General features: G+C 49.4%; 1 protein-coding gene across 1 annotated transcript; it reads right to left on the bottom strand.

The window, feature by feature from the left end:
• Positions 1–71: 71 nt before the first annotated feature.
• LOC122392052 (cystathionine gamma-lyase-like) lies at positions 72–12,377 on the bottom strand. Its single transcript, XM_043386540.1, has 9 exons — positions 11,783–12,377; positions 10,821–10,982; positions 10,344–10,425; positions 4,338–4,543; positions 3,336–3,467; positions 2,436–2,571; positions 1,891–2,063; positions 1,295–1,449; positions 72–845 (listed from the first exon to the last, which is right to left on the bottom strand). The coding sequence occupies exons 2-9, from the start codon at positions 10,971–10,973 to the stop codon at positions 629–631; spliced, it is 1,254 nt and encodes a 417-aa protein (XP_043242475.1). The 5' UTR covers positions 10,974–10,982; positions 11,783–12,377; the 3' UTR covers positions 72–628.
• Between the last annotated feature and the right edge of the window lie 11,646 nt (positions 12,378–24,023).

Raw genomic sequence — 24,023 nt, forward strand, 5'->3', positions numbered from 1 at the left:
TTCACTCCCTTTTTGCAAAACACAATTAAACACAGACGCCCCAGCCAAAGCTTTATGAAAGGGACCGTACTCAGCTCACACGTTTGCTGTGCAGTGACGTGCATATCCATATATTTGGGTCGGGTAAGGTTCGTATTGGAACTTCGAGCCACAAATGCATCTCTTTTCTATTTGTGAAATCTGCAGCCACTTCGCTTTGGAGTTTGGGCTGAGTGAGTAACGACGACCAGAAAATATAGGACCTAAGTCAACCTAGCCTCGTTACGGGATGTGAATGTCCCTTCGGCACTGATCAGGAGTTATTTATCTATCAGTTTATTTGAAAAACACGCACGTCCAAACCAATGCATTGACAAAAGTACTAATGCCTTTTGCAGGCTGTTACAGCACCCCCAAATGACTCTCCGCATACGAGAGGTATACGTCGACCACTAAACATCTCCCGAGTAGGTACTCCTCGGTTGCAACACTGTACAGTACAGATCACCAGTGTGCTGTTGATGTTGAACCGGTAAATACCTTCGCAACCTCGCCCCTACGACCTGTCAGACCACCTCCACTCAGTCACTGCACTGTCCGGTGTGACACCCCTCCACTCGGTCACACAGCTCATGGCGTGGCGGCTTCTTCACTCGGCCACACCAGCCGAGCCGCCGTTCCCCGCGGCGGCGCTGGTCGAGCCGCCGCCCTCCGAGCGCTCGGCACAGGCGGCCCGCAGCGCCTGGTCCAGGTCGGCGCAGAGGTCAGACGGACTCTCGAGGCCGATCGACAGACGCACCATGGCTCCGGTGATGTTGAGACTGTCCAGCTCCTCCTTCGAGTTCCGCACATGCGTCGAGAACGTGCTGAAAATGATCGACAGCGCGAGTCAGACCTTAGGTACGGAAAACCGAGTCCGACTGCAAAGGACATTTCTCCGTCATTCAGAAAGATATACCGTTCTAACTAATAATGCATTCTAGTCATGTTATACTTTTCACTTCCATTTGTACTTATACCCTTATGTTCGTCAATTTGGTATTGGGTCGCCTATTTATAGCGACAGGCCAGAAATAGCGCTCAAAAGATCGCCATCTCTAAAGATATCTAAGAACATAAGCATTTTTGCTGGTTCGGAGGCTTATTTAGACCGACCCGAGAGATCCATACATCTCGTGGCTCTAGAAGTCAATCGAATATAAATATTAGTTACTCTGCACGATACGAAACTATCTTTTTATGCGTAACGAGTCAGCGTGATGACCTGCAAGGCCGAGGTTTGAGGCTGCTGACTAGGCCTGAGGCTGCTACTCACGGTCCCACGGCCAGACTCTCGTAGCCCCCCAGGCTGCCGGCCATGGTGAACAGCTTCAGCTGGCGGAAAAACTCCATGGCCTCGGGCCGACCGCCACGAATGTAGAAGCTCAGCATACCGCTGCACCCGTAGGCCTGCCGCTTCACCAGCTCGTGCTGACGACACAATCATCCATCATGTCATGAAACACTTTTGGTAGGTTTGTATTCACCAGCTCATGCTGACGGTCGAACGTACAGAGTGGGCTCTGCGACTGTCATCTATGGCAAGACGGCCAACTGTCGTTTTTAGTAGCATCGGCCGTAGTAGATTGTCTACCTGGTTATAGTTCCATTTTGCTTTTGAAAAAGGCTGTTGGAACTGTCTTTTTTACCTTTTTAACTTTAACTCGTGCATGAGGTAAATAAATACCTATCGGAATAATGCACCGTCAAATGCCTAAGATAATCGCAAGTATATAATTTATAAAAAAGCAGATCTCGATGTGATGTCGATGTTACTCTTCACACCGTACCTCATGGGCACAGCAACTTATACATAAGACACAGACTTGTGCTTTCTCAGGCAGTCAGCCTATATAATCATATCTGTCATACCTGCGGGTGGGACTCGAGGCCGGGGTAGAGCACCCTCTCCACGTGCGGATGGTCCTCGAGGAACTTGGCCACGTGCAGTGCGCCACGCATGTGATGCGGCATGCGCACGTGCAGGGTGCGCATACCGCGGAAGGCCATGTAGCAGTCGAACGGGCCCGGCACCATGCCGGAATCTGGGACGTTGTAAAGACAATAGAGCGTTAGGAGGTCCTCGGTGGGCTAAATTGCCGGAATGTCCCATAAACGGTCGATTTATTATGTAAACAGAGGCGTCTCAAATAGCAGCATCCCAACGATACTTGCTATGCAAAATAATTTCTGCGATTTGCCCATCATAAAAAATTAGATTCCGGTGAACCACGAGAAGACTTAAATATATGACGACTGCTGACTACGACTCCCTCCTCACGGCTGCCGGCCAGCAGACCGTGGAACAGGCCCTCCTTCCCCCCGGCCCCCACCAGCCGATCCTTCCCCACCGGTCCCACTTGCCCCTCTCACCGATTTGAATAAGATCTCTCACCGATCTGTATGAGATCTCTCACCGATCTGAATGAGCTTCAGCCGTTCGTAGAGGTCCTCTCTGTTGGTGGCCACAGCGCCCATCACCACGTCAGAGTGACCGTTCAGATACTTTGTGATCGACTCGATCACAATGTCGATGCCAAAGTTCAGCGGACGCTGTAAAAGGAACACTTATATCTACGAGAAACGTATTGCCATAATAGTTAGGTTACATTACTCATTAAATTGTTTTGATTTTGGCTTCTACATTTATATTTGGTGGGAACCTAACAACATATGCCTCTGTTTGAGCCGAGTTATAACGCGTACACAATCACCAAACGAATAACTTGGCCGATGACTTTAATTACAGATTATCGACAGTGTATAACATCGAAACAATAATAGGTCACAAGATAGTGAATGCGCAAAATAACTCAATAAAAATGTTGAAAACGCGATATTGTACTGAAAGACTCCAATAGGTAAGCAAACTTAAAGGGCTTATCTGCCGCTAGGGTGTTTTAGACCGCCGCTAAAGGCGTTGCTGGTTTAAACGGTTCATTTACGCCTCCGATTAGTGATGTCAGTTACAGAAAATCGGGATACCGATACCAAACCAAATACCAATAATAACCATAGGAAAATACCAAAACTAAACCAACTTCAGAAACTGAGGGAAATACCAACTTTTTACCGAATTCACAACCTCTTTTACATTAGCGACGATTCACAATACCAACAAAATACCAAATGCATTAGCCTTAAAATCCAAATACCAAGTTGGTATCGGTTTGGTATCGGTATACCAAAAAGTTGGTATCCGATTGACATCTCTACCTCCGACCCAAACCATCCACGATGAATATTCTACATAAAGCATGAGGTATATCAGTCGAGGAGGGGACAGCCCAGAGCGAGAGACGGACCAGCCGACAGACCTGGAAGTAGGGCGACATGAAGGTGTTGTCACAGACGGTGATGATGCCCGGGTGTCGGCGGCAGACGGCCACCACCGCCTCCAGGTCAGCGATCTTCATCGTCGGGTTCGACGGCGTCTCCAGGTAAACCATCTGACGGTGACGGTGACGGTAATGGTGGTGATAATGGTGATGATGGTGATGGATGATAATGCTATTTGCGTTTTGTTAGCTGGCTACAATTACGGTGTCAATCCGTCTCTCCGTCCGTCCGCATGTCCGTCCGTACTTCGTTCGTATGTCCGTCCGTCCGTCCACCCGAACGTCCGATCGTCCGTATGTCCATATTTCCGTCCGTGCTCTGTTCGTATGTCCGTCCGCCTGTCCGTCTGTCCGTCTGTCCGTCTGTCCGTCTGTCCGTCTGTCCGTCCGTCCGTCAGTCCGTCCGTATGTTCGTCCGTTCGTATATCGGTATGTCCGCTCCCCGTCCCACCCCTACGATCGTCGGTCTGCGCTGGTCGCGCGTGGCGGCCGATTCGCGACAGTACTGTGGCATGTGTGGCACGTGTTACACGACACCGTCCCCCACGGGGGAGGGGGAGGGGGAGAGGTCTGCCGTCCTGGGCCGGCGGCTGGCCTGTGAAGGCTAGGTTGATGCAGTTATGTTCCATGTCACTCTTACGACACAGATCCACCGCACATGGAGTCTGGTAGGACTGGAAGGGCCAGGCCGGCTCGGCGTCTGCTGAGGACCATGGGGCCGCGTCGATAAGAGTAGTTATAACAAGTCTTTTTACCGTTTACATAACATGCAGTCAGTGGACGACTTGAGAAATGATGTACAACCGTCTGGCCTAGCAAGTGTAATTTATGGCATCTATAATGTAGTTATTTTTCGCTTTGTTATACCCTAAATCACATGAATAGTGCCGGCTTACGCGCGCTGCTAAAACGTTGAGAGGCTCACATTTCGTACATCTCACTGGTCACCACTCATTTAGTATCTGGCAAGCCTATACTGACCTTGGTCTGCGGAGTGATGGCGCTCTCGATGAGGGAGGCGTTCCGGGCGTCCACGTAGCTGAAGACGATGCCGGTCCGCTCTGTGTGGTGCCTCCAGAGCGTCGTCGAGCCGCCGTAGACGTCGTCGCTGACGACGATGTGGTCGCCGGCGCTGAGCAGCATGGTGGCCGCCTTGACGGCGCTCAGGCCGGCGCTGAACGCCAGCCCTGCCCGCGGACGGGGGCGGAGACTGAGAGCATGGGGATCCCAGAACGGCTACACTCAGAAAACACTTTGAGAACATTTTTGAATAAGGGCTCATATGAGTGCAAAAACAGGGCTCAAATCTGTATGATTTTAAAATCGGTATCAGTTAGGCGCCCTTTTCGGGCTCAAAGTACATTAGCCCCGAAAGCGGCTTCAGGTTGTCTTCCTTTTCGGGCTCAATTCGGGCTGCGTTTTAGGGCTCCATACGGCATTCCGCCATTCCGTCTTTTGCTGTTTTCAGTGCCATGTGTTGGTGTACCTACCGCCGTGATTTCAAAATGAATGGTAAGTTATTAGTTATCAGTTATCGCTATCTTTTAGAAAAAAATCAAGATGTTGATGCTCATGCCATTTTAATCCCTTATCAATTATAATTGTGGTGGCATTTGTTCAGAAAAGGTCTGATCTACAATTGTGGCGCCGTTGATACGAATACGCACGGGTTTGATTATTCGTTTTTCTTGTATTTTCGCCACATGAAAGCATCATATCTGGATTCAGGATGTCAAATAGTGTAAGAATGTGCAAAATTTTTGTCTGGTTCTTCGTGATGATGTGATTGAAGCAATGCTTTCAAGGGTAGGTAAGGATTTTGTTACTTGTTCGTAATTGGTTATCTTGATGCTCAACTAAAATTAATCCTAACCTTGCCTACTAACCTATTAAGTTAAACTTAGTACCAATACCTACCAACCTACAACCTATTTGGATCTTTCATATACTTATAACATGCTGCTGCTTCTGCTAGCATGCTGCGGAATGCTGGTTGACATGATGGAATGCTGGTATCACAGTGTTCCATGTTTCAGAATTTTAGGTGAATAACCACACATGATGGGGAAAATATTTTCATCCTAAAAATATGACAAGTGGCTTTATTTCATCTTTGCTAAAAAAATATGTCAAAAGTTTGATTCAACAGCCAGCTCAGTCGGGGAAACTATGGTAAAATCTGCTATTTTTAGCAGTCTGCTATTTTTAGCAGTCTGCTATTTTTAGCAGAAATCTGCTAAAAATGGGTACGCAAATAATGAATTTGAAAATAGTCGGATCTGAACAAAAATAGCAGAGAACACTCTCAGCACTATTCTCATCATGAATCTGCCAGGCATTTGATGCGCATTTGCTTCAATTAGGGTGCAGATCTGCTTTTGTATGGGGCCGTACCCAAATCTGCTATATTTGGGTACGATGACGTCACATGCGTACCCATTTTTAGCAGATTTCTGCTAAAAATAGCAGACTGCTAAAAATAGCAGATTTTACCATAGTTTCCCCGACTGAGCTGCCAGGTTACGCATGACTTGACAGTTGATGCATCTACTCTACATCATTTCATTTCAGATCCTGTGAAGGTTCTGACAAAATCTGAGGTAAAAAAATGGCATTATGCAGTTTTGCGGAAAGACTAAATCTATCTCATTTTGTCTTCAGATTTTTTTTTTGGGACACCCAATTGAAATCCAATTTTAGAACACTGTGACACCATGCCTGTGTGCCAAGTAAGAGGAAGGGTCTACAAGTATACATCAAGATAACCAATTATGGACAAGTTGAGACTTGAGTCATCAGCTCTTATTTGTGGTTACAATACCTTCAACTGCATGATTTTGCACAACTTCCATACAGGCATCCAGACTGGAAAAGGTTCAAGTCCATACTTATTCTGGTGCTTGAATATGACAGTTCAAAGATGGAAGGCATATGATGCTACAAAATGAAAAAAGTAATTCAACTTACAAAAAATAGGTACTCATATCTATCCTAAACTAAACTAACCTAAACTTACCTAACCTAATCCAACCCAACCCAACCACCCCATTCCAACCAGCCCAGCCCAGCCCAGCCCACCCCAACCCAACCCAAAACCTACAGTCTAAAACCTAGAGCTAAAACCTGCAGCCCAAACTGGAAAACATCCATATGGTACGCCGGACGCCCGTGAAGCCGTCATGCGCCGAAGTTCGGCGCAAGCTATTTTGCAATTTGCGCTGAAATTTCTGCATTATTTGCGCCGAAGGTTAGTGCCGTTTTGCGTCAAAATTAAGCCACTTATACAAAAAGCACGTTTACATCTGCTGGCCAAGGTTTTATAAACCAGACAGAACGCTCTGGGCCTTAACCACTCCTGACTCCCATGTTTGAGCGTCCAAATTAGTTGATGTTTCCATGGAAGCTGAATACCACAATACGTGTAGCGCACTGTAGCATCGTGCCGTGAAATAAGGCTCGGGACGGAAGTTCCGGGGTCACAAAAATTGAAGTGGCGGTGTTGTCGCGGCTGACGGGCGCCAGCAAGGGGTTTAAGTTTACGACACCATTCTTGTTTCAGGAGAGGTGTCAGCGATTCGAGACTACTTGGGCATGCGGGCAGCGGGGTCGGCGTGGCTGCCTGCGGCTGCGGCCACACATCTTGGCGTCCTGGAGGCGGAGATGCTGATGGTGGCATGAGTCATCACTGGCTGCCCGATTTCCATGCTCCAAGACTCGCCGTGAGGGCAGAGGCGGGCGTCGTGCCGATGGAGAGATGAGGAGGGATGCGCTGGCATCGCGCCTACTGGCGAAGGCGCTCTCCCTCCCGTCGGAGGACCCGCCGCGTCGTGGCGGAAGCCCCCCCCCCCCCAACCGTGACTGAAGTCAGTGACCGGCTGGAGAGAGCGCGGGGGAGCGGTGTGGGACCACTGGAGTGGCGCTGCCCGCCGAGGCGCGCTTATCCACGAGACTGCCCCCGTAGACGCCAACAGACGGCGTCACGGTCCACCTGGACCGGCTGCCGATCGGGGCGTCCGCGACAGCGAGGAGGAGTGCAGCTGCGGAGGCGTGCCTGGGAGCGCTCCCCCAGCGTGCGACGTGGGCCTGGGTCGACGGGTCTGCGACCGGGGGAGTAATAGGAAGGCGGCGCTGGGGTCCTCACCGAGCACCCAGACAGTACAACATTGGTACTGCGGGAGGCGGCGGGGAGGATCTGCTCCAGTTACCGATCTGAGATGGTGGCGCTCAAGACGGCAAAGCAACATCTGGAGCACCCGTCCTTCGAGGAAGACCCCATAATCATTTGCTCCGACTCGCAGGCGTCGCTGGCGACGCCACGAGGTGGACAAGTGGCCCAGACACCCCCCCCCCCTCATCCCCTAGGTGCCGCCATCTGGGAGTATATGATGGCCCTAGTGGCTGTAGGGGGCCGAAGAATCCACCATAGAAGGAGGGCGGCGATAGCCCGATTAAGCTGGGCGTCCAGTTGAGCCTCGGCTTTATCATGGGCATTGGGCAAGGACTCTGCGAGCACCCCCGTCTCCTCCATCTTCGACGGCACTCCAGTCAGAAAGCTGTCCCCACCCGAGTTTCCCAGCAGCATGGGCCACATGAAACCGAACAGCGCCGAGCCGCTCGACGCTGAGGACCAGGCGAGAGGAACAGTGAAAAGGTGAAACGCTCGAAACGGCGCGCGCCGCCGGCCGAGGGCGCCGAGCCGGCCCAGGCCGGCTGCGGGTCAAACAGAAGCCGTCTCTGCGGCGGCCGCCCAGTGACAGCGACTCGGACTGACGTCGAGGCACCGCTGCCGCCTCCGCCGACCAACCCGCCGCCCAGCAAGGGCAGTTTGAAGGCGGCTGCGCCGGTGAAGGTGGCGCGGCCTGGCAGGGGCCGCGGCCGGCCCACTCCCAGCTACCCGTCCCGCGAGGTGCTCAGTACCACCGACTCGTCCGATTCTGAGGCAGCGCCGTCGGCGGGCCGCCGCCAGCAGTGACGACGACCGGCTGGCGGCGTTCGCGCGGGACTTGTCCGACTCCTGGTACTCGGACTTGCCGCCCAAACTGGACGCCGGCGGCGTGAGCACCAGCAACGCCAATAAAAAGTCCACCTTCATCCGGCTCTTCTCGCACCGTGTCAAAAGGACTACGCCGCGCGGCCGGCAGGCCAACTCGAATGAGCGCAGCGAAGGGCACACGTCCCCGACGGCGGCACTGGCGCCTCCCGCCGCGCCGCTGCCGGCGTTGCTGGCAACGCCGATCCAGGCCCATCGATTTCTACTGTTTTGTTGCCTACGTGCCGCTGCCGCCGCTCAGCCAGCACAATGGCGTGCCGGTGTTGCGCTGTCGGATCGAAAAGCGGCTCGTGCAGCGGACGGACGGGTGCGGCCCGCGCGATGAGCCGCCGCCGCACACCGAGCTGCGCCGCGCGGACGTGAAGGTGGAGCTGGCAGCGGCCTGCTCAGTCCCCTCAACGGCGTCGACCGGCTCTCCGGCGATTTGCGGTCAGAAACGCCGCCGCTTCTGGGACCCTGCACCCTGGGACCAAGGTGTCAGAGCGCGGCGCGGAGCGGAGCGCGGTTTTTCAGTTCATAGAACTTTTTCCCTGGCTATTACACCCCACAACCGAACACTGACACCTTGCACAAGTATGACTGTGTGTATGAATGTTAATAAATACATGAACCAATGTTGTGTTTTCGGTTCCAGTACCTTCTAAGTACTCCGTTAGCTTTGCCACACCTAAGATAGGCTCCCACGTTGTTATTTGCTCCCGGGTTAACATAAACCGGTTTAACGTAACTTTTGCATCCCGGCCAAAATTGCCGGGTTAACTGTCCCACCGCTCGAGACTGGCGCTAGGCTGGCCGAGCAAAAATAAAAAAGTTTGTCCGCGGCTTCGTCTTATTCGCAGCTGCTGGACACGGGGGAGGGGGGAGGAGGGGCTGCATCGGACGAAAAGCGGACTCTGGTATTAACTGGATTTTTTGCCAGCTGGCGCCGTATGGTGGCGCTAGCAGAGCTTCTTACATATCAATGCTAGATTATAGATATAAAAGAATAAATATTTACCAATCAATTTTTCATTTGAAGCCATTTGAAATATTTATGTCCATCCTACTACCGCGCTTATATCTAAAATTAAATACCTTTCGTGCGTCGCCAGCTGGCCAGCCAGCTGACGCAATCCAGTTTTTACCAAAGCCCCGAAAAGTGAGATCAGGTGAGCCCTAATATTGGCTTCACCACACAATTTGAGCCCTCAAACTGGATTCAGGTGAGCTCGAAAATGGGGATCGGGCTGAAAACTGGCTTCATAGTGAGACTAGTTTTGAAGCTTGACACCGATAATGGGTACTGACTGAGCTCTGTTTCTGCGATCAATGATACCGATTTAAGGGATCGTATGAGCCCATGTGGCGTTGCTCAGAAAGTATTCTCGAAATGTGCTGTCTGTTTTGAATATGGTACATTAGCCCGAAAACTGGTCTCTGAGACCGAAAATGGGGATACTGTTTTCTCAGTGTAGCTACGCGTAGTGGAACAGCGGGCGCCATAGACAGACCCAGCTGAATGGTAGTGGACCCCCAGGCTAGCCGTTAGGTCTCGGCACTAGAATTAACTGGCTGGCCTGGCCATTCGACTAGGCAGTGAGCCTTCAGCCGTAACAAGCTCCCCACTCCCCAGTCCCCAAAACGACCGGTCGGCGGGGCAGCCAAGGCAGTGCGCTCTTTCACCCCCACCCCTTACCAACGGTTCCAAGACGGCTGCACTGAGCGCACCTAATGGCCAGAATTCCACACACACAACACATGTTTACTTTCGCACAGGTCTGTTTTCCGGAGGAATGTATACACTATACATAAACCGCATACCTTCTTTTTCACGGAAGTTTATAGTTGTCGTTAACATTTATAATTATGCTGCCCAGCATAATTATTTTAAGTTATCATTTATTAATCATGTTAGTAAGCGTCTGCAGCCGTCTAAAGCAAGACGGCTGCTCAATTACCGTATTTTCCATCTTCCAGCTTTGCGATGGCCTTTTCAATGATCAGTCTTGATGGGCTTCCCAGGCGAGAGTAAACGAACTCCTGCAATATGTGCACCGGCACCGGCGACCGAAAGTTAAATCAGCGTCAACACTCAACGGTGTCATAATTACCGAATTATAACCAGGGTGAGACCGATTGCACGTCTAAGCCAATAGTCAACATTTAACGCTAACTAAACGTTTTATAAAGGATCTTTCCATCCCATCACCAACCGGTCAAAAGTTTCTCTCTGAACAATGCATTCCAATGTCTAGCAATGTAACTGCGATTTAACTATTTACAAATTATTAACGCATTATTATCACAGCTATGTCACACTGTCATCAGGTGTTTAGGTTATTAAGCTGACGTCCCACTGACCGTCGCTGAGCTCGCTAGCACATATTTGTGCGTTATTTCACCCTTTATTGTATAAATATTGCAGGCGAACTCACGTCCCACGCGCCGCCGGGCTTCATGCGGTACGTGGAGGACAGTGTGATGGGCGGCACGATGGCGCCGTGCGGTATACACGTCTCGTCCAGGCCACTGTGCACCACGCGCGTGGCAAAGTGCTCGTCCTGCGGCAGGTAGCCCTCCACAGACATGGCTGACAGCTGAAACATGACGATAGTCGGACACACAGTAAGGCTCGTGCAGATACCTAAACGAGGCAGCGGTGACGCGGTCCATCCCCTGATTGACAATAAATATAGTCGTATGGTGGTCAATAAAAAGCTACGTACATATCACTTTCTACCCTAGCTCCTAGTGCGTAATCCACTACCCATAGCTAACACATTCAATACTGAAGGTGTAAATGATTTGCTAGGCCTATCATAATTCGAGCATCGCTAGCTGTTCAGCGCTGACACACCGCTGACTGCACTCACTCCAACTGCTGAGTTCAAGTCTAATACACTCACTCAGTAGTCAGTATAGGGTCAGTCGCGACAGCAATATCTCTGCTGACTAGAGCATGAGCTACCTACGTTTATATGTAGATACCCTGGGCAGTGGGCTGGTCTAACAGTCATCGGGTCATGATTATATTTCGATGAGTTTAACTACTGAGCTGTTGATTGTTTCAATAACACCGCTCAGCTGCCGTACCGATAACTTATGCGCTAGTTATTTTTATTTTTTGCAGTAGGTACGGGGACTTAAAGATAGTAAAGATAAACCATGACCTTTGGTGACCTGGTGGCCCATTGCTGGCGCAATTTTTTGTCACCATGAAAATTGAGATACGCATTAATACGCATTAAAACGCATCAATACAAAAAATAATGATGCATTTGAAACGTCCGTAAACGGCTATATACATTTCACATTCATCTCACTTTCAAGCCTTTTGCGAACACTGAAGGGCGAAAACGTGGTTTATCGGTCATGACAAAGTAGTGAGTTCTCTCACCTCAGAGTCAGGAGCCGGGATCTGCAACACGTTCCACACAGCGAGTCTGACGAACCGGGCCTCCGCTCCGGGGTCCTCTGCTGGCAACTATTAGCTGTCCGAGGTGTCCGGGCCTGAGACGGCACTGCGGGGGCCATCTGCCGGGAGGGACCACGGCGGCCGACACAGCCGGTACACGCGGGCGGGTCTGTCCGCCAGCAGAGAGGAAACAGTAAACTGTGTTTACAGCTACTCAGCTATGTTTACATATGAAATAATGGCGAGTGCATGTGAACATGGTGTTTGGAATACGAGAAGATGTGTTTGTTTTTAATGTTTTTCAGCGTTATCAGCTCACTCTAGTGCAGAGAGCATGGTGCTCGTTTTTACCCCAAAACTTTAGATCAGTTAGGGTCCGACCATGCTGTTTCCCTGAGCCGTTGAAAAAAAGAAGAAGATTAGCCAATGCCATTGCCGGCAAGCTTAGGTCTCAGATCAGCCAGCCCATTTTGTTGCCAGGTCAACAGCTAAAGTAGTCTGACAGTCAGTAAACCAAAACAATCGAAGCTTCCTTGTTCGGGTGTTTGAAGCTACGCTACATGATAGAGGCCGAAATCTTGGAAATGGTATAGACGACTGCACTTATCAACGTATAGCCTATAGGTAGTCACCAAAATAGTTCGAGGCCTTTGTTAAACACAATGACCATATGACCTTGGATCACCACCTATAACATTTTCTCCACACCTGCGAGACCTCAGACCACACTACCGAGAACGGGGACGTGAACAGCAGTTAAATATTTTAGTCTACAAAATTAATTGATGGGAGAGGAGACTGATATGCTGCAGCCTAAATACAATACAGGAACACCTGAATTCAGGAGACGAGCACTTAAGTGCTCGTCTCCTGAAAGACTAAGACGAGCACTTAAATGCTGATGTTTTTTATCTTCTTGGAACTAACCCGCATACCTGGCAGACGGAGAAGCCCGTGCGGCGTGCAGCGTGCACCAGAAGACAGAAAACATTCGGGTTTCACAGTGTTCTCCATGGACCGGTGGGGACAGCCTAACAAGCCAGTGCGTCCTGACAGGCTGAGCTATGGGTTAGCGGCGCTAGGCCCTCAATCAACGGGCTGGGACAGCTGGACCAGTAACTCTGGGTAAATGGAACCGGGGCACACACGGCGTCTCAGACAAAACATTAGCTAGATAATTGGTTATCAGTGCACCTACATTGCAGAATGAAGGTGCATGTCAGATCAGTCAGATGAATGCTCTTGGGCCAATGAATGGCGTAGCCTGAAAATGATTTTATCATTTCATGATACCTATTTTCGAACTCTAAGCCTAAGCAGTGGCGCACCCAAGGGGGGGCCTTGGGGCCCGGCCCCCCCCCCCGCTCGGTCATAATTAGGAGGCCCCCTGAGCACCGCTTAGGGTACTTTTACACTTGACTTTCCTGCCTAACCTACTATAATTCTGCACAAGATGCACTATCTGGGCAGAGGCCAGGAGGCCCCCTCTGGTAGGCGACCCTTGATGGGCAGGAGGCCCCTTCTGGATGTGAGGCACCTTCTCACAGGAGGCCCTATCTGGGCAGGAATCAAGAGGCCCCCTCTGGCAGGAGATCCTTCATGGGCAGGAGGCCCCCGAGGCTCCCTCTGCACAGGAGGCCCCCTCTGGTAAGCGACCCTTGATGGGCAGGAGGCCCCGTCTGGCAGGGGACCTTTTATGCACAGGAGGCCCCTTCTGGATTTGAGGCACCTCTCACAAGAGGCCCTATCTGGGCAGGAATCAAGAGGCCCCCTCTGGCAGGAGATCATTCATGAGCAGGAGGCCCCCGAGGCTCGCTCTTCACAGGAGGCCCTTTCTGGACAGGAGCAGGAGGCCCCCTCTGGCAGGAAAGCCTTTATAGGCAGGAGGCCCCTCTGGCAGGACACCTTTTCTGCTTAGTAGGCCCCTTCTGCATGGGAGGCTCCCTTCTGCACAGATGGCCCTATCTGGGTGGGAGCCAGGAGGCCCCCTCTGGCAGGAAATCTTATACTGGGCAGGAGGCCCCCTCTGGCAGGAAATCTTATACTGGGCAGGAGGCCCCGAGATTTCCTCTACTTAGGGGCCCTTTCTGGGCCGGAGTCAGGGGGCCCCTCTGGCCTCTTGCAGGAGACCCTTTCTGGGCAGGAGGCCCTCTCTGGATGGGAGTCTCTCTCTGCATAAGAGGACATATCTTGGCAGCAGTCAGGAGGCCCCTCTGCACAAAATGTCCTATCTGGGTAGGAGCCAGGAGGCCCCCTCTGGCAGGAGATCCTATATGGGCAGGAGGCCCCGAGACTCCCTCTGCACAGGAGGCCCTTTGTGGGCAGGAGCCAGGAGGCCCCCTCTGGCAGGAGACCCTTTATGGGCAGGAGTCCCCTCTGGCAGAGGACCTTTTATGCTTAGGAGGCCCCTTCTGGATGGGACGCTCCCTTCTGCACAGAGGGCCCTATCTAGGCAGGAGCCAGGAGGCCCCATCTGGCAGGAGCTCCTTTATGGGCAGGAGACCCCGAGGCTTCCTCTGCACAGGGGCCCTTTCTGGGCAGGAGTCAGGAGGCCCCTCTGGCCTCTTGAACGAGACCCTTTATGCCCTCTCCTGATGGAAGGCTCCCTCTGCACAAGAGGCCCCTTCTGGCAGGACTCTCTCTGGATCCCCTCTGGAAGGAGACCGTCTCTGGGAAAGAGGCCATCTCTGGATAGGAGGCCCCTCTTCACAAGAGGTCCTATCCGGGCAGCGCCTCGCCCTGGCAGGGCATTTTTCATAACGCGGCCTGGCAGAGGGGGGGGGGGTCGATGCGACCCCCCTCGCGATTGCATCCTATGGCACCTAGAAATACCAAATTTGGTAGGTAGGTGGCCCTCTTAAAATCCTCGTCCCTGTGCAAATTTGGTTGCTCTGTCGTAGCGAACCTTGGGTTCAGCCGCGCTTACGCGTGAGGCTCCGTTCTCTGGGCACAGTCGCTGTCAAACCGAAGAGCTATTTCTAACGAGCTCGGTTGGCAGGGACCAATGCTTTCAGGAACTGGCGCACCTCATATGTACGCCGGCTGACCCGGTATCTTGTGTCACGCTTGGCACAGACCACCCAGTATAACTTGGGATGTGTTGATGAAAATACACGCAGTGTTCCGGACCCAGCCTGAGTGTGTGGACGGAGCGCTGCTCCCGAATGGAGGTAAGGGGGGCCGCGCCCAGACCAGCACTACAATGGTAGCAGCGGTAGGATACATGTGTCATTAACATGTTTAAGTTTATTTAATTTTAAGAATCATATTTTTGCCCACCTCCCGCCCAATTTTTTTTTTTTTTGGTACTTTTGGATTTTTTAGATCGGAATCATGCCAAATGACGAAACGTTAGAGCCTTTGCCACCAAATTTAAATATTCATCAGATCGGTACATTTATTCCCAATTTTGATGGATCATTCCCTATTCAGGATTTTTTCACTGAGGTCAAGGAAGCAAAGGTGTTAGGTAACTGGCCTGATGTTGTGGCGATCAAGGTCGCAAAATCGAAATTACAGGGACACGTGGCGGATATTGTCCGTACTCGTATGGCACTTGCAAATGCCAAAACTCTGGAAGAATTCGAAACCCTACTTATAAATGCAATGCACACGGACAGACCAATAGCAACCCGGCTACAGGATCTAATGACGTGCACACAGCACCCCGTAGAAACTGTAGACCAATTCGCCAGTCGGCTTAGGGCCAAGGCGAAATCTCTAACTGAGTGGGACGCTACTCCGGAAACCCAGCAGTTGAAAAACAAAACCGTGGCGGCTACTTTTGTAAAAGGGCTGAAGCCAGCCCTCCGCCAGCTGGTTCTGCCTCACAACCCTGCTGATTTCGAATCAGCGATAACCCTTGCCAGGACACACGAGATGAATAGCTCCTTTATGCCCGACACTACCTCCGCATCGGCAACACAAGCAACTACGAGCGTTATGGACGAGCTCCAACGCCGCGTAGCCAGCCTCGAGCTCGCTGCTGCACAACCGACCTATCGTGGTCGTGGTCGATTCCCCTCCAACACGGCCAACCGAGGTGGCTCGGCACACCCCAGCCGTGGCCGTGGCCGTGGCCGTGGAAACGGTCGAGGCCGTGGCTATTCTGGGCCACCCCGTGCTCCTCCCCACTACGAACGACGGCCAACTTCCGAGCACCGCTGCCAATGTGCGTGCCGACACTCATGCCATAGCCGCAGCCGATCCCCGGATAGAGATTACCGATATTCATCCTATGATCGGTATGAGCGCCGCAGCTCGCCGCGTCCAAGGTCGCGTGAGCGCCGGGGACGGTCCAGGTCACCATCCTTTTCACCAGACCGGAGTCGTTCTCACAGGTACAGATCTTCTCGTTCCCCAAACCAGAACCGCTCGCAACGCTAGACGGTGGCAAAGCGTTTGCGAGCGTTGCTTCGAATCAAAGTGAAACCCTTAGACCTCCACCAATACTGAAGGATATCCATGTTTGTGAAACAAAAGCATCTGCTTTGTACGATACTGGATCCAGTGTCAGCCTGATCAGTCAAGATTTTTTCCGAACTTGCAAAAGTGAGACTTCTCTCAAACATCCGTCAGTATCTATTCTTGGCGTTACTGGCTCTGCAATCGAAATCGTAGGTGAATGTTGTATCACAATTAACATTCTTGGTCGTGATATCAAACATAAATTCTATGTCACAGAAAAACAACTTTCTTTTGGTTGTGATATTATTTTAGGCATCGATTTCATCATAAAACATCAGTTGATGTACAGTCCAGTATCAACGGAAGTGACGTTCCTTCAGCCATGTGCGACATCTTCGATTCGGTCGAATGTTGCTGCATCGAAACGACTGAGTCCAAAGCGAAGAAAACGAGTGAGATTTTTGCTAGGGACAACCGATGATTTAAAACCCATCACTTCTGATAGTCCGCTATATACTGATGACGTCAACGAGGCATTTATTATCGACGATGGAAAAAGTTTTCCACTTTTTATATCTCAATCAGTTGAAATTCCACCATTTTCAGAACACTTTGTTCCGATGAAACTTCCGCGTAACTTTACAGCAGATGAACGTCCTTATTTTATCCAGGGTCATGTTGAACAGTCAGTTACAGGAATCCATGTAGCACGAGCTATTGCATTCTTTCGCAAATCACGCGTGTCCATACGTGTAGCTAACGTAACGTCTGAACCTATCTTGCTCCGCAAGAATGTCCGTCTTGCTCAGTTCAGCCCCACTGCAGCTTCAGTCAATGAGAGTCATGTGCAATCAGATCCTGTTTTGCACGCTGCAGCAGCCTCAGCTGAAAGCAAGATCACAGTCGACGACTTCAAAATTGATCATGTTCCTGAACCATATCGATCCCAGTTACGTGACCTACTGATGGATCACATTCACGCATTTGGAAAGGATTTGAAAGACATTAAATTCACAGATGTATACGAGCATCATATAGAGTTGTCTGATGCAACTCCTGCTTTCAAACACCCCTATCGGTTACCTTTTGCTCATCGAGATGTTGTCAAAACAGAAGTAGACAAATTATTAGCTAGCGGTATCATTGAGCCTACCGTAAGCTCTTACAATGCACCTATCATTGTCGTTCCGAAATCATCAGGGGGATATCGACTAGTTTCTGATCTGCGCTTGCTCAACCAGAAAATTAAAGATGATCGTTTTCCAAGTTCGTTCGCATCCGATGCTATTGATCAATTAGCTGGATGTACACTGTTTTCTACTCTTGATCTTCTCAGTTCATTTCATCAGGTCCCATTGACACCATCTTCACGTCCGTATACAGCATTTACGGCTAACAACCAACATTATTGTTATACCTCTGTTCCATTTGGATTGAAATCAGCTACTTCTGCTCTGAACAGAGCTTTGCAAATTGCACTCTCTGGTTTACAGGGCATTGATGCATTTCTTTACGTAGATGACATTTTGATTGCTAGTCGCAACTACTCTGAACATTTAGAAAAACTAGAAAAGGTATTAACTCGTCTTGAAGCAACGCGTTTCGTTTTGAAACCCTCAAAATGTTCGTTCATGCAACATGAAATCAAATACTTAGGACACATCATCGACGAAAATGGTGTTCGTCCTGACCCGTCCAAAATTCAAGCGGTACAGGATTTTCCAACGCCTTCTACGGTCAAAGAAGTGCGATCTTTTCTAGGTTTTACAAACTACTACCGCAAACATATCCCAAATATGTCTGAATTAGCGGCACCGCTTATCAACCTTACTAGAAAGGATGTTCCATTTGAATGGACTGACCAATGTGAAGAAAATTTCCAGGCAATTAAGCGATCATTAGTGAACTTTCCTGTTTTACGTTTTCCAGACTTTACCAAAGAATTTTACCTCTCAACTGACGCGAGCAATGTAGCAATTTCAGCAGTACTAGAGCAAAAACATGGAGACGATCTCCATCCCATAGCGTTCATTAGCCGTCAACTCAACAAAGCTGAACGAAATTATTCTACAACAGAAAAAGAATGTTTAGCTATTTATTGGGCATTTGAAAACTTGCGATGTTACCTTCTAGGGCACTTTACCCATGTCTTTACAGACCACTTGCCATTGCGTGGTATCTTCAAAGGTACTAATCCAGGTGGTCGTTTAACCAGATGGTCTCAAAAGTTAAATGTTTTTGATTTCGAAATACATTATTTACCGGGACGTAAGAATGTCAAAGCTGATGTTCTTTCTCGAACAAAAACTGATTCACAGTCTAAAGATGATTTTCTTGGTTACATTTCTAGCACTACCCTTGAAAGCGAAGGTTGGACTCGAGAGAAAATCAAACTTGAACAAAGGAAAGACCCAACTCTATTACCTATCATTGATCAGTTATCAGGAAAAGAAACCAAACGCAAGGATTTGCAACTGCATGAGGAATTATCTGCATATTTTCTTAGCTCAGATGGTTTACTCTATCATGTTTCTCCGCAAAAGAACAAGACTCGCCCATACATAGATCAGATGGTGGTTCCAAAACCAATGAGAATGAATATTATTCAAAAGTTTCATGATACTATTTGGTCTGGTCATCTCAAGTTCGACAAAACCTTACAAAAGATACGATTGTCATTCTTCTGGAAAGGCATGTACACAGATGTAAAGAAGTACGTAGAGTCTTGCCGTCTTTGCATGGAAAGACATGCCCACAAGCATATCAAACGTGCTCCTCTTCAGCGAACACTTGTTCCAGAGTACCCGATGCATATTGCATCATTTGATATTGTCGGACCACTCAAGAAAAGTTACCGTGGAAACACACACTATCTCAGTTGGATAGATCATTTCAGTAGATATCCTGAAGCTGTTCCCTTAGCCGAAACGACTACTGAAGCAGTAGCGCAGGCATTCGTGGAACACATCATTTCTCGTCATGGCATTAGTAAAATTTTGCTCAGTGATCGTGGATCCAATTTTACGTCAAAGCTCATGCAATCTATTTGCAAACTCCTGGGAGTCAAACGTATTCTCTCGTCGCCACGCCATCCTCAGGCAAATGGTCGTGTCGAAAGACTTCATTCCACAATTAGCAACATTTTATCTCAGTTTGTAGATTCCTCACAAAGAAACTGGGATGAAGCACTACCCCTTGCTCTTTTTGCCATTCGCTCATCAGTCAATCGTTCGACTGGAGACACTCCAGCCCAAATTTTCACTGGGCGTGATCCCATCTTACCACTGGATGTGGATACACAAGCCCCTTTCGATCCTTTCGCATCCATTGATTCTTATCGCGACATCCTTCACAAACACTTAGATGCACTGCACTCCGTCGTGCGTGCCAACAACGAATCAGCTATTCTGGCACAGGAGAAAGCTCACCCCACTCAGGACAAAGCCTCATCCTTCCCACCTAATTCTCTAGTATACCTCCACAATCCCCAGTTCAAGCCCGGTTTGACTAGGAAATTTCAAAAAGTCAACCGCGGTCCTTATCGCGTGCTGCATATGACGAGCCCTGTCAATGCTCGTATACAGCACGTACACAATGCTGATGACGTGCAGCATGTTCACGTCGACCGTCTGAGACGCTTCTCTGAGCACCCACAGCTCACGTCTCCAGACGACCATCCGAACAGCAGCGAACCTGACGGAGGTTCCGTAGGCAAAGCCACTGAGCGCAGTAACACTGATGCTAACAAGCTCATTACGCTGCCGGCCACGCCAGGGACTTTCGCAGGACCCCGCTTTGCTGAAGAGGATGGTCCCGCAGACAATGCGGAGAATGATGTGCCAGCGGACGCTGCAGCACCTGGTATACAAGAAGGCGATCTCGCCATTTTAGAGGAGCAATGGAATGTTCCTGCGGCCCCTGCGGTAGACCAAGGTCACCGACAGGACGCGCCAGCCTACAACTTGAGGCCGCGCAATGCTTTAAGGCCGCCAGAGAAATATCGCCAATGAGCGCAAATACATAGCTAAAAAGCTACCAATGCAAAAATGCATGCAATCTAGAAAGGAACGCGTTCCCCTTGTACATAATCCCATTTAAAGAAGAGTAAAAACTGAATGATGTATGAATATGAAAATGGAATGAATGAAATGTTTTGAGAAATGAATGAAATGTCAATGTGAAAATGCAACGAATGCAATGTTTGCAATGTACACTCAATTATGCAAATTTCTATAATTTCATGTAAAATTGAAACTGTTTATTAACATATTTAGATGTGTTCTGTTTCAGGTTTATCGAGAGTTGGGGTACAGTCATGCAGCACCCATTACAAAATTATTTCTTTTCCTAATTTTCCATTCGTCTACAATAATATCTTCATTTTAGTTTTATAACCGAACGTCAAAATGACGTATGATTGGTGACTTCGAGTCCCACGAACGTACAATATAGACATTTCAATACTGTCTTGATCACTACTACTCGCAAAAAAAAAGCAATTGTGTTCAGAATGCTTCCGTCCTAATGGATTATAATGGCAGAACACGACGATATACTACGTACAGCAGATTATTTTTTGGACAATGCTAGTGGTTTAAATGGGATGCCTGCTGCATATGACTGTACCCGGCAAACTCGCACCACGAGATGCCGCCAGGAGGAGGTGTTCCCGGTGTTCCCCTATACTACCCCTTTCGTCCGTTCGACGAATTTCTTCGGTCAACTCTACCATTCGACAGCATAAGAAAATATCCTTTACCCGTTCCATATAAACTGTCCTTAAATATTCCATAGAATCGGTTGTGGATTGCTATTTATGCCCCACAACTGCCAAAATAGTCCATATGTGCCAAATCCAATTAGCTCTTTAGGTAAGATGTCCGTATTCATTAACGCCATCCATCTCTCATCCCCTTCATTAAAATTTATTTTCAACAGCTCTCTCGTGACTCCCGAATTTTCACATCATATCCATGTCACGCTGAGCGTGTCTGTTTGTTATACGATAGAATAGTTCATGATACATCATATTGTTTAGATTCCCCGACTCGTACCCAATTTAACGTAACGAAACGTCTGCCCATTCCATGATTGTTTGCACTCCCGTGGTCTTTTCGATTTTACTGTGGCCACAATCCCTTGGCACTCAACTTCAAATATCTCTTTTTACTTCTGGACAATGGGCACGAGGGCATCTATAATTATCTTCAATATGATCATCAACGGCGAAACACGTTGACCGACTACCACATGATCCGGATATCTCCTCACTGTCGACCGGCACCAGCCAGTCACCGTGGCACGCTGCCACGTGTGATCACTGCCAACGCTGTCATCACCATGCCATCTCATATGGCACTTCAATGTCAATCTTCAAGTTAATTGTCAAGTAAATCACTTCAAGTTTATTATCAACAAGATCTTCTAATTGCATATTTGTGTACTGTTTCCAACATTGTTTTGAAACATTGCTGAAACCAGCATATCAATAAGCTGCCATTAATATCGTAAGCCTGATTGACTACATTACCAATTGTATGTATGTATGTATGTGTACTGTTTGTGACAAGTGTATGAAAGTGTATTTTGATTTTAAAAGCTTACAAACCTTTGTTTCATTTCTCAGGCCGCTGACCAAGGTACGAGTTCTGCACGGTGTTATCCTGCCAGCCTTCATGGGTCACAACGGACCGTCATACACATGCACGCAACAGACCGAGCTCCAGGCCTCCGCCGCCAGGCCACGGGCCCAGGCCGGCAGCGGGGACGTCGAGATTCAGCGAGTCGAGATCTGGTACCACGCCATCAAAGCGACCCTGGCGCCACGCCCACGACATCTACACGAGCGTGGTTCACTCACCACCGAACAAGACGGGTCGTCTTCTGCCCCTGGCGCTGCACACACGACATCCAATCGTGTGCGGCCCGGATGAACAGAAGAGGATCAACGCCAACATGATCCGGTACCACTGACATCGACTCGGGACGTCTGCGAAATATCTGCCCGCACTGCGCCTCAACGAGGTCCCTGCTCTGCCTCAATCAGCTCTGGCCTGCCAAAACTGGAGTCCAGCGAAAAGGACCACATCTACGGATCCCACAGCAAAAAGGGACAATCGCAGGCTGGCCAGAGGCTGCAAACATCAGGGATACTCAATCTCCAAGCACAAGAGATGCGCGCAGCGTTCTGCAGACGGACGTCCACCTCGGTCATGTGTTGTTGTTTTGACGCCTCCTGTTGTCGGCTCATGGGGGAGGGTAAGATAATGTCGTAGCGAACCTTGGGTTCAGCCGCGCTTACGCGTGAGGCTCCGTTCTCTGGGCACAGTCGCTGTCAAACCGAAGAGCTATTTCTAACGAGCTCGGTTGGCAGGGACCAATGCTTTCAGGAACTGGCGCACCTCATATGTACGCCGGCTGACCCGGTATCTTGTGTCACGCTTGGCACAGACCACCCAGTATAACTTGGGATGTGTTGATGAAAATACACGCAGTGTTCCGGACCCAGCCTGAGTGTGTGGACGGAGCGCTGCTCCCGAATGGAGGTAAGGGGGGCCGCGCCCAGACCAGCACTACAGCTCTAGGTCAATATTTAGGGGTTTTTGGGAGGTATAATTGTAAAAAATTTGCTAAAACAGGTCAAAAGTTTTCGCTGATAACTTTTGATCTAATTAACCCGCGCCGGGCAGGTGCTCCGCGACTTCCGCGCCGGGCCGGGGGGGGGGGTGTCTGAAAACCCCCCTTCTAACTCGGCTCCTGGGTCACGTAGCGACACGCGGTAAGCGGCATTCAAAAGAGCGTCCAAAATAAGTACGAAAACACTTCAGTCATTTTTTGGGTCAGGTCAAAGGTCAGGTTACCAGAGGTCACCAAAGGTAAAATGTTGGCTATTTCAACATTTTGGAAACTGCCAACGACTAACTCGGGAACCGATAGAGCTACAGCGCCGCGGAAAAGCGCATTCGATAGCTCTTTTGACGCTCTTTCGCCACTATGTCCTCAGATTTGACCTCAGGTCAACGGTTTAGCCTCCAGAGGGCAAAAACTCCAAAAATAGCCGTTTTTTACGAACAGTGTTTTTCGGCAATAACTTCTGACTCAAAAAAGCCACGACATTACTTTTGCCAGAATCGTGTTCCTCTTGTCAAAACGCGTCGAATGAACTATAAGTTGACCTTGAAAAGTCAACTTAAAAATTTGACCTCAGGACCTGACCGGAAAAGGTCATGTTGCATATCAGTCGATCCGCATCGTCGAGCCGAACACATCTAAGGCGTTTTCATCGCTCTATCATGCCTCTATCAGAAGTTATTAGCAAAAAACTGTTAGATACTATTCGTGACCTGAGATGACCTCGGGGACATCTCAGAACGAGGGGTCACACTCCGGGTCACAGGTGCAATTTTCGGGTTCAGTGTGTCCATTTTACCTACATCCCGATGTTTGAGAGTGTCTAGAATGGCGTTCGTGCAAAACAGACGCCTTTCAATTTTCTCCCATTGAATTATAATAGAGAGGCCGCAAAATTGACCTGACCTTAGGTCACCGATATCGAAATTCCGAGATACACGTTTAATAGGTTTTTATACACGCTTTTATAGGATACACGAGATACACTGTTACTCTCATCAATCGCTGAAAGTTTCAAGGCAATCGTGCGGTCGGTGTAGCCATGACGAACATTCTAATTTGTTTGACCTGACCTTGAGAGACCTGGGTCTGAAATTTTCACAGCATGTGCGGAAAAGATGCACGAACAGGTGTGTTAAAAACGGCGGCGCGGAGCTGCGAAAAGCCGCCGGGGGGGGGGGGTGTT

This window comes from Amphibalanus amphitrite, unplaced genomic scaffold (assembly GCF_019059575.1).
Source record: "Amphibalanus amphitrite isolate SeventyFive unplaced genomic scaffold, NRLGWU_Aamphi_draft 000467F_arrow, whole genome shotgun sequence".
NCBI lineage: Eukaryota > Metazoa > Arthropoda > Thecostraca > Balanomorpha > Balanidae > Amphibalanus > Amphibalanus amphitrite.

Bases quoted from the DNA above. Each gene is read 5' to 3' on its own strand.
- LOC122392052 (XM_043386540.1), bottom strand. From the start codon at position 10,973: ATGTCTGTGGAGGGCTACCTGCCGCAGGACGAGCACTTTGCCACGCGC. The intron at 4,544-10,343 runs GTAATTGAGCAG...GTCCGCGGGCAG, and splicing joins GCTGGAAGATGGAAAATACG to GGCTGGCGTTCAGCGCCGGC. The intron at 3,468-4,337 runs GTCAGTATAGGC...CGTCACCGTCAG, and splicing joins CCATCACTCCGCAGACCAAG to ATGGTTTACCTGGAGACGCC.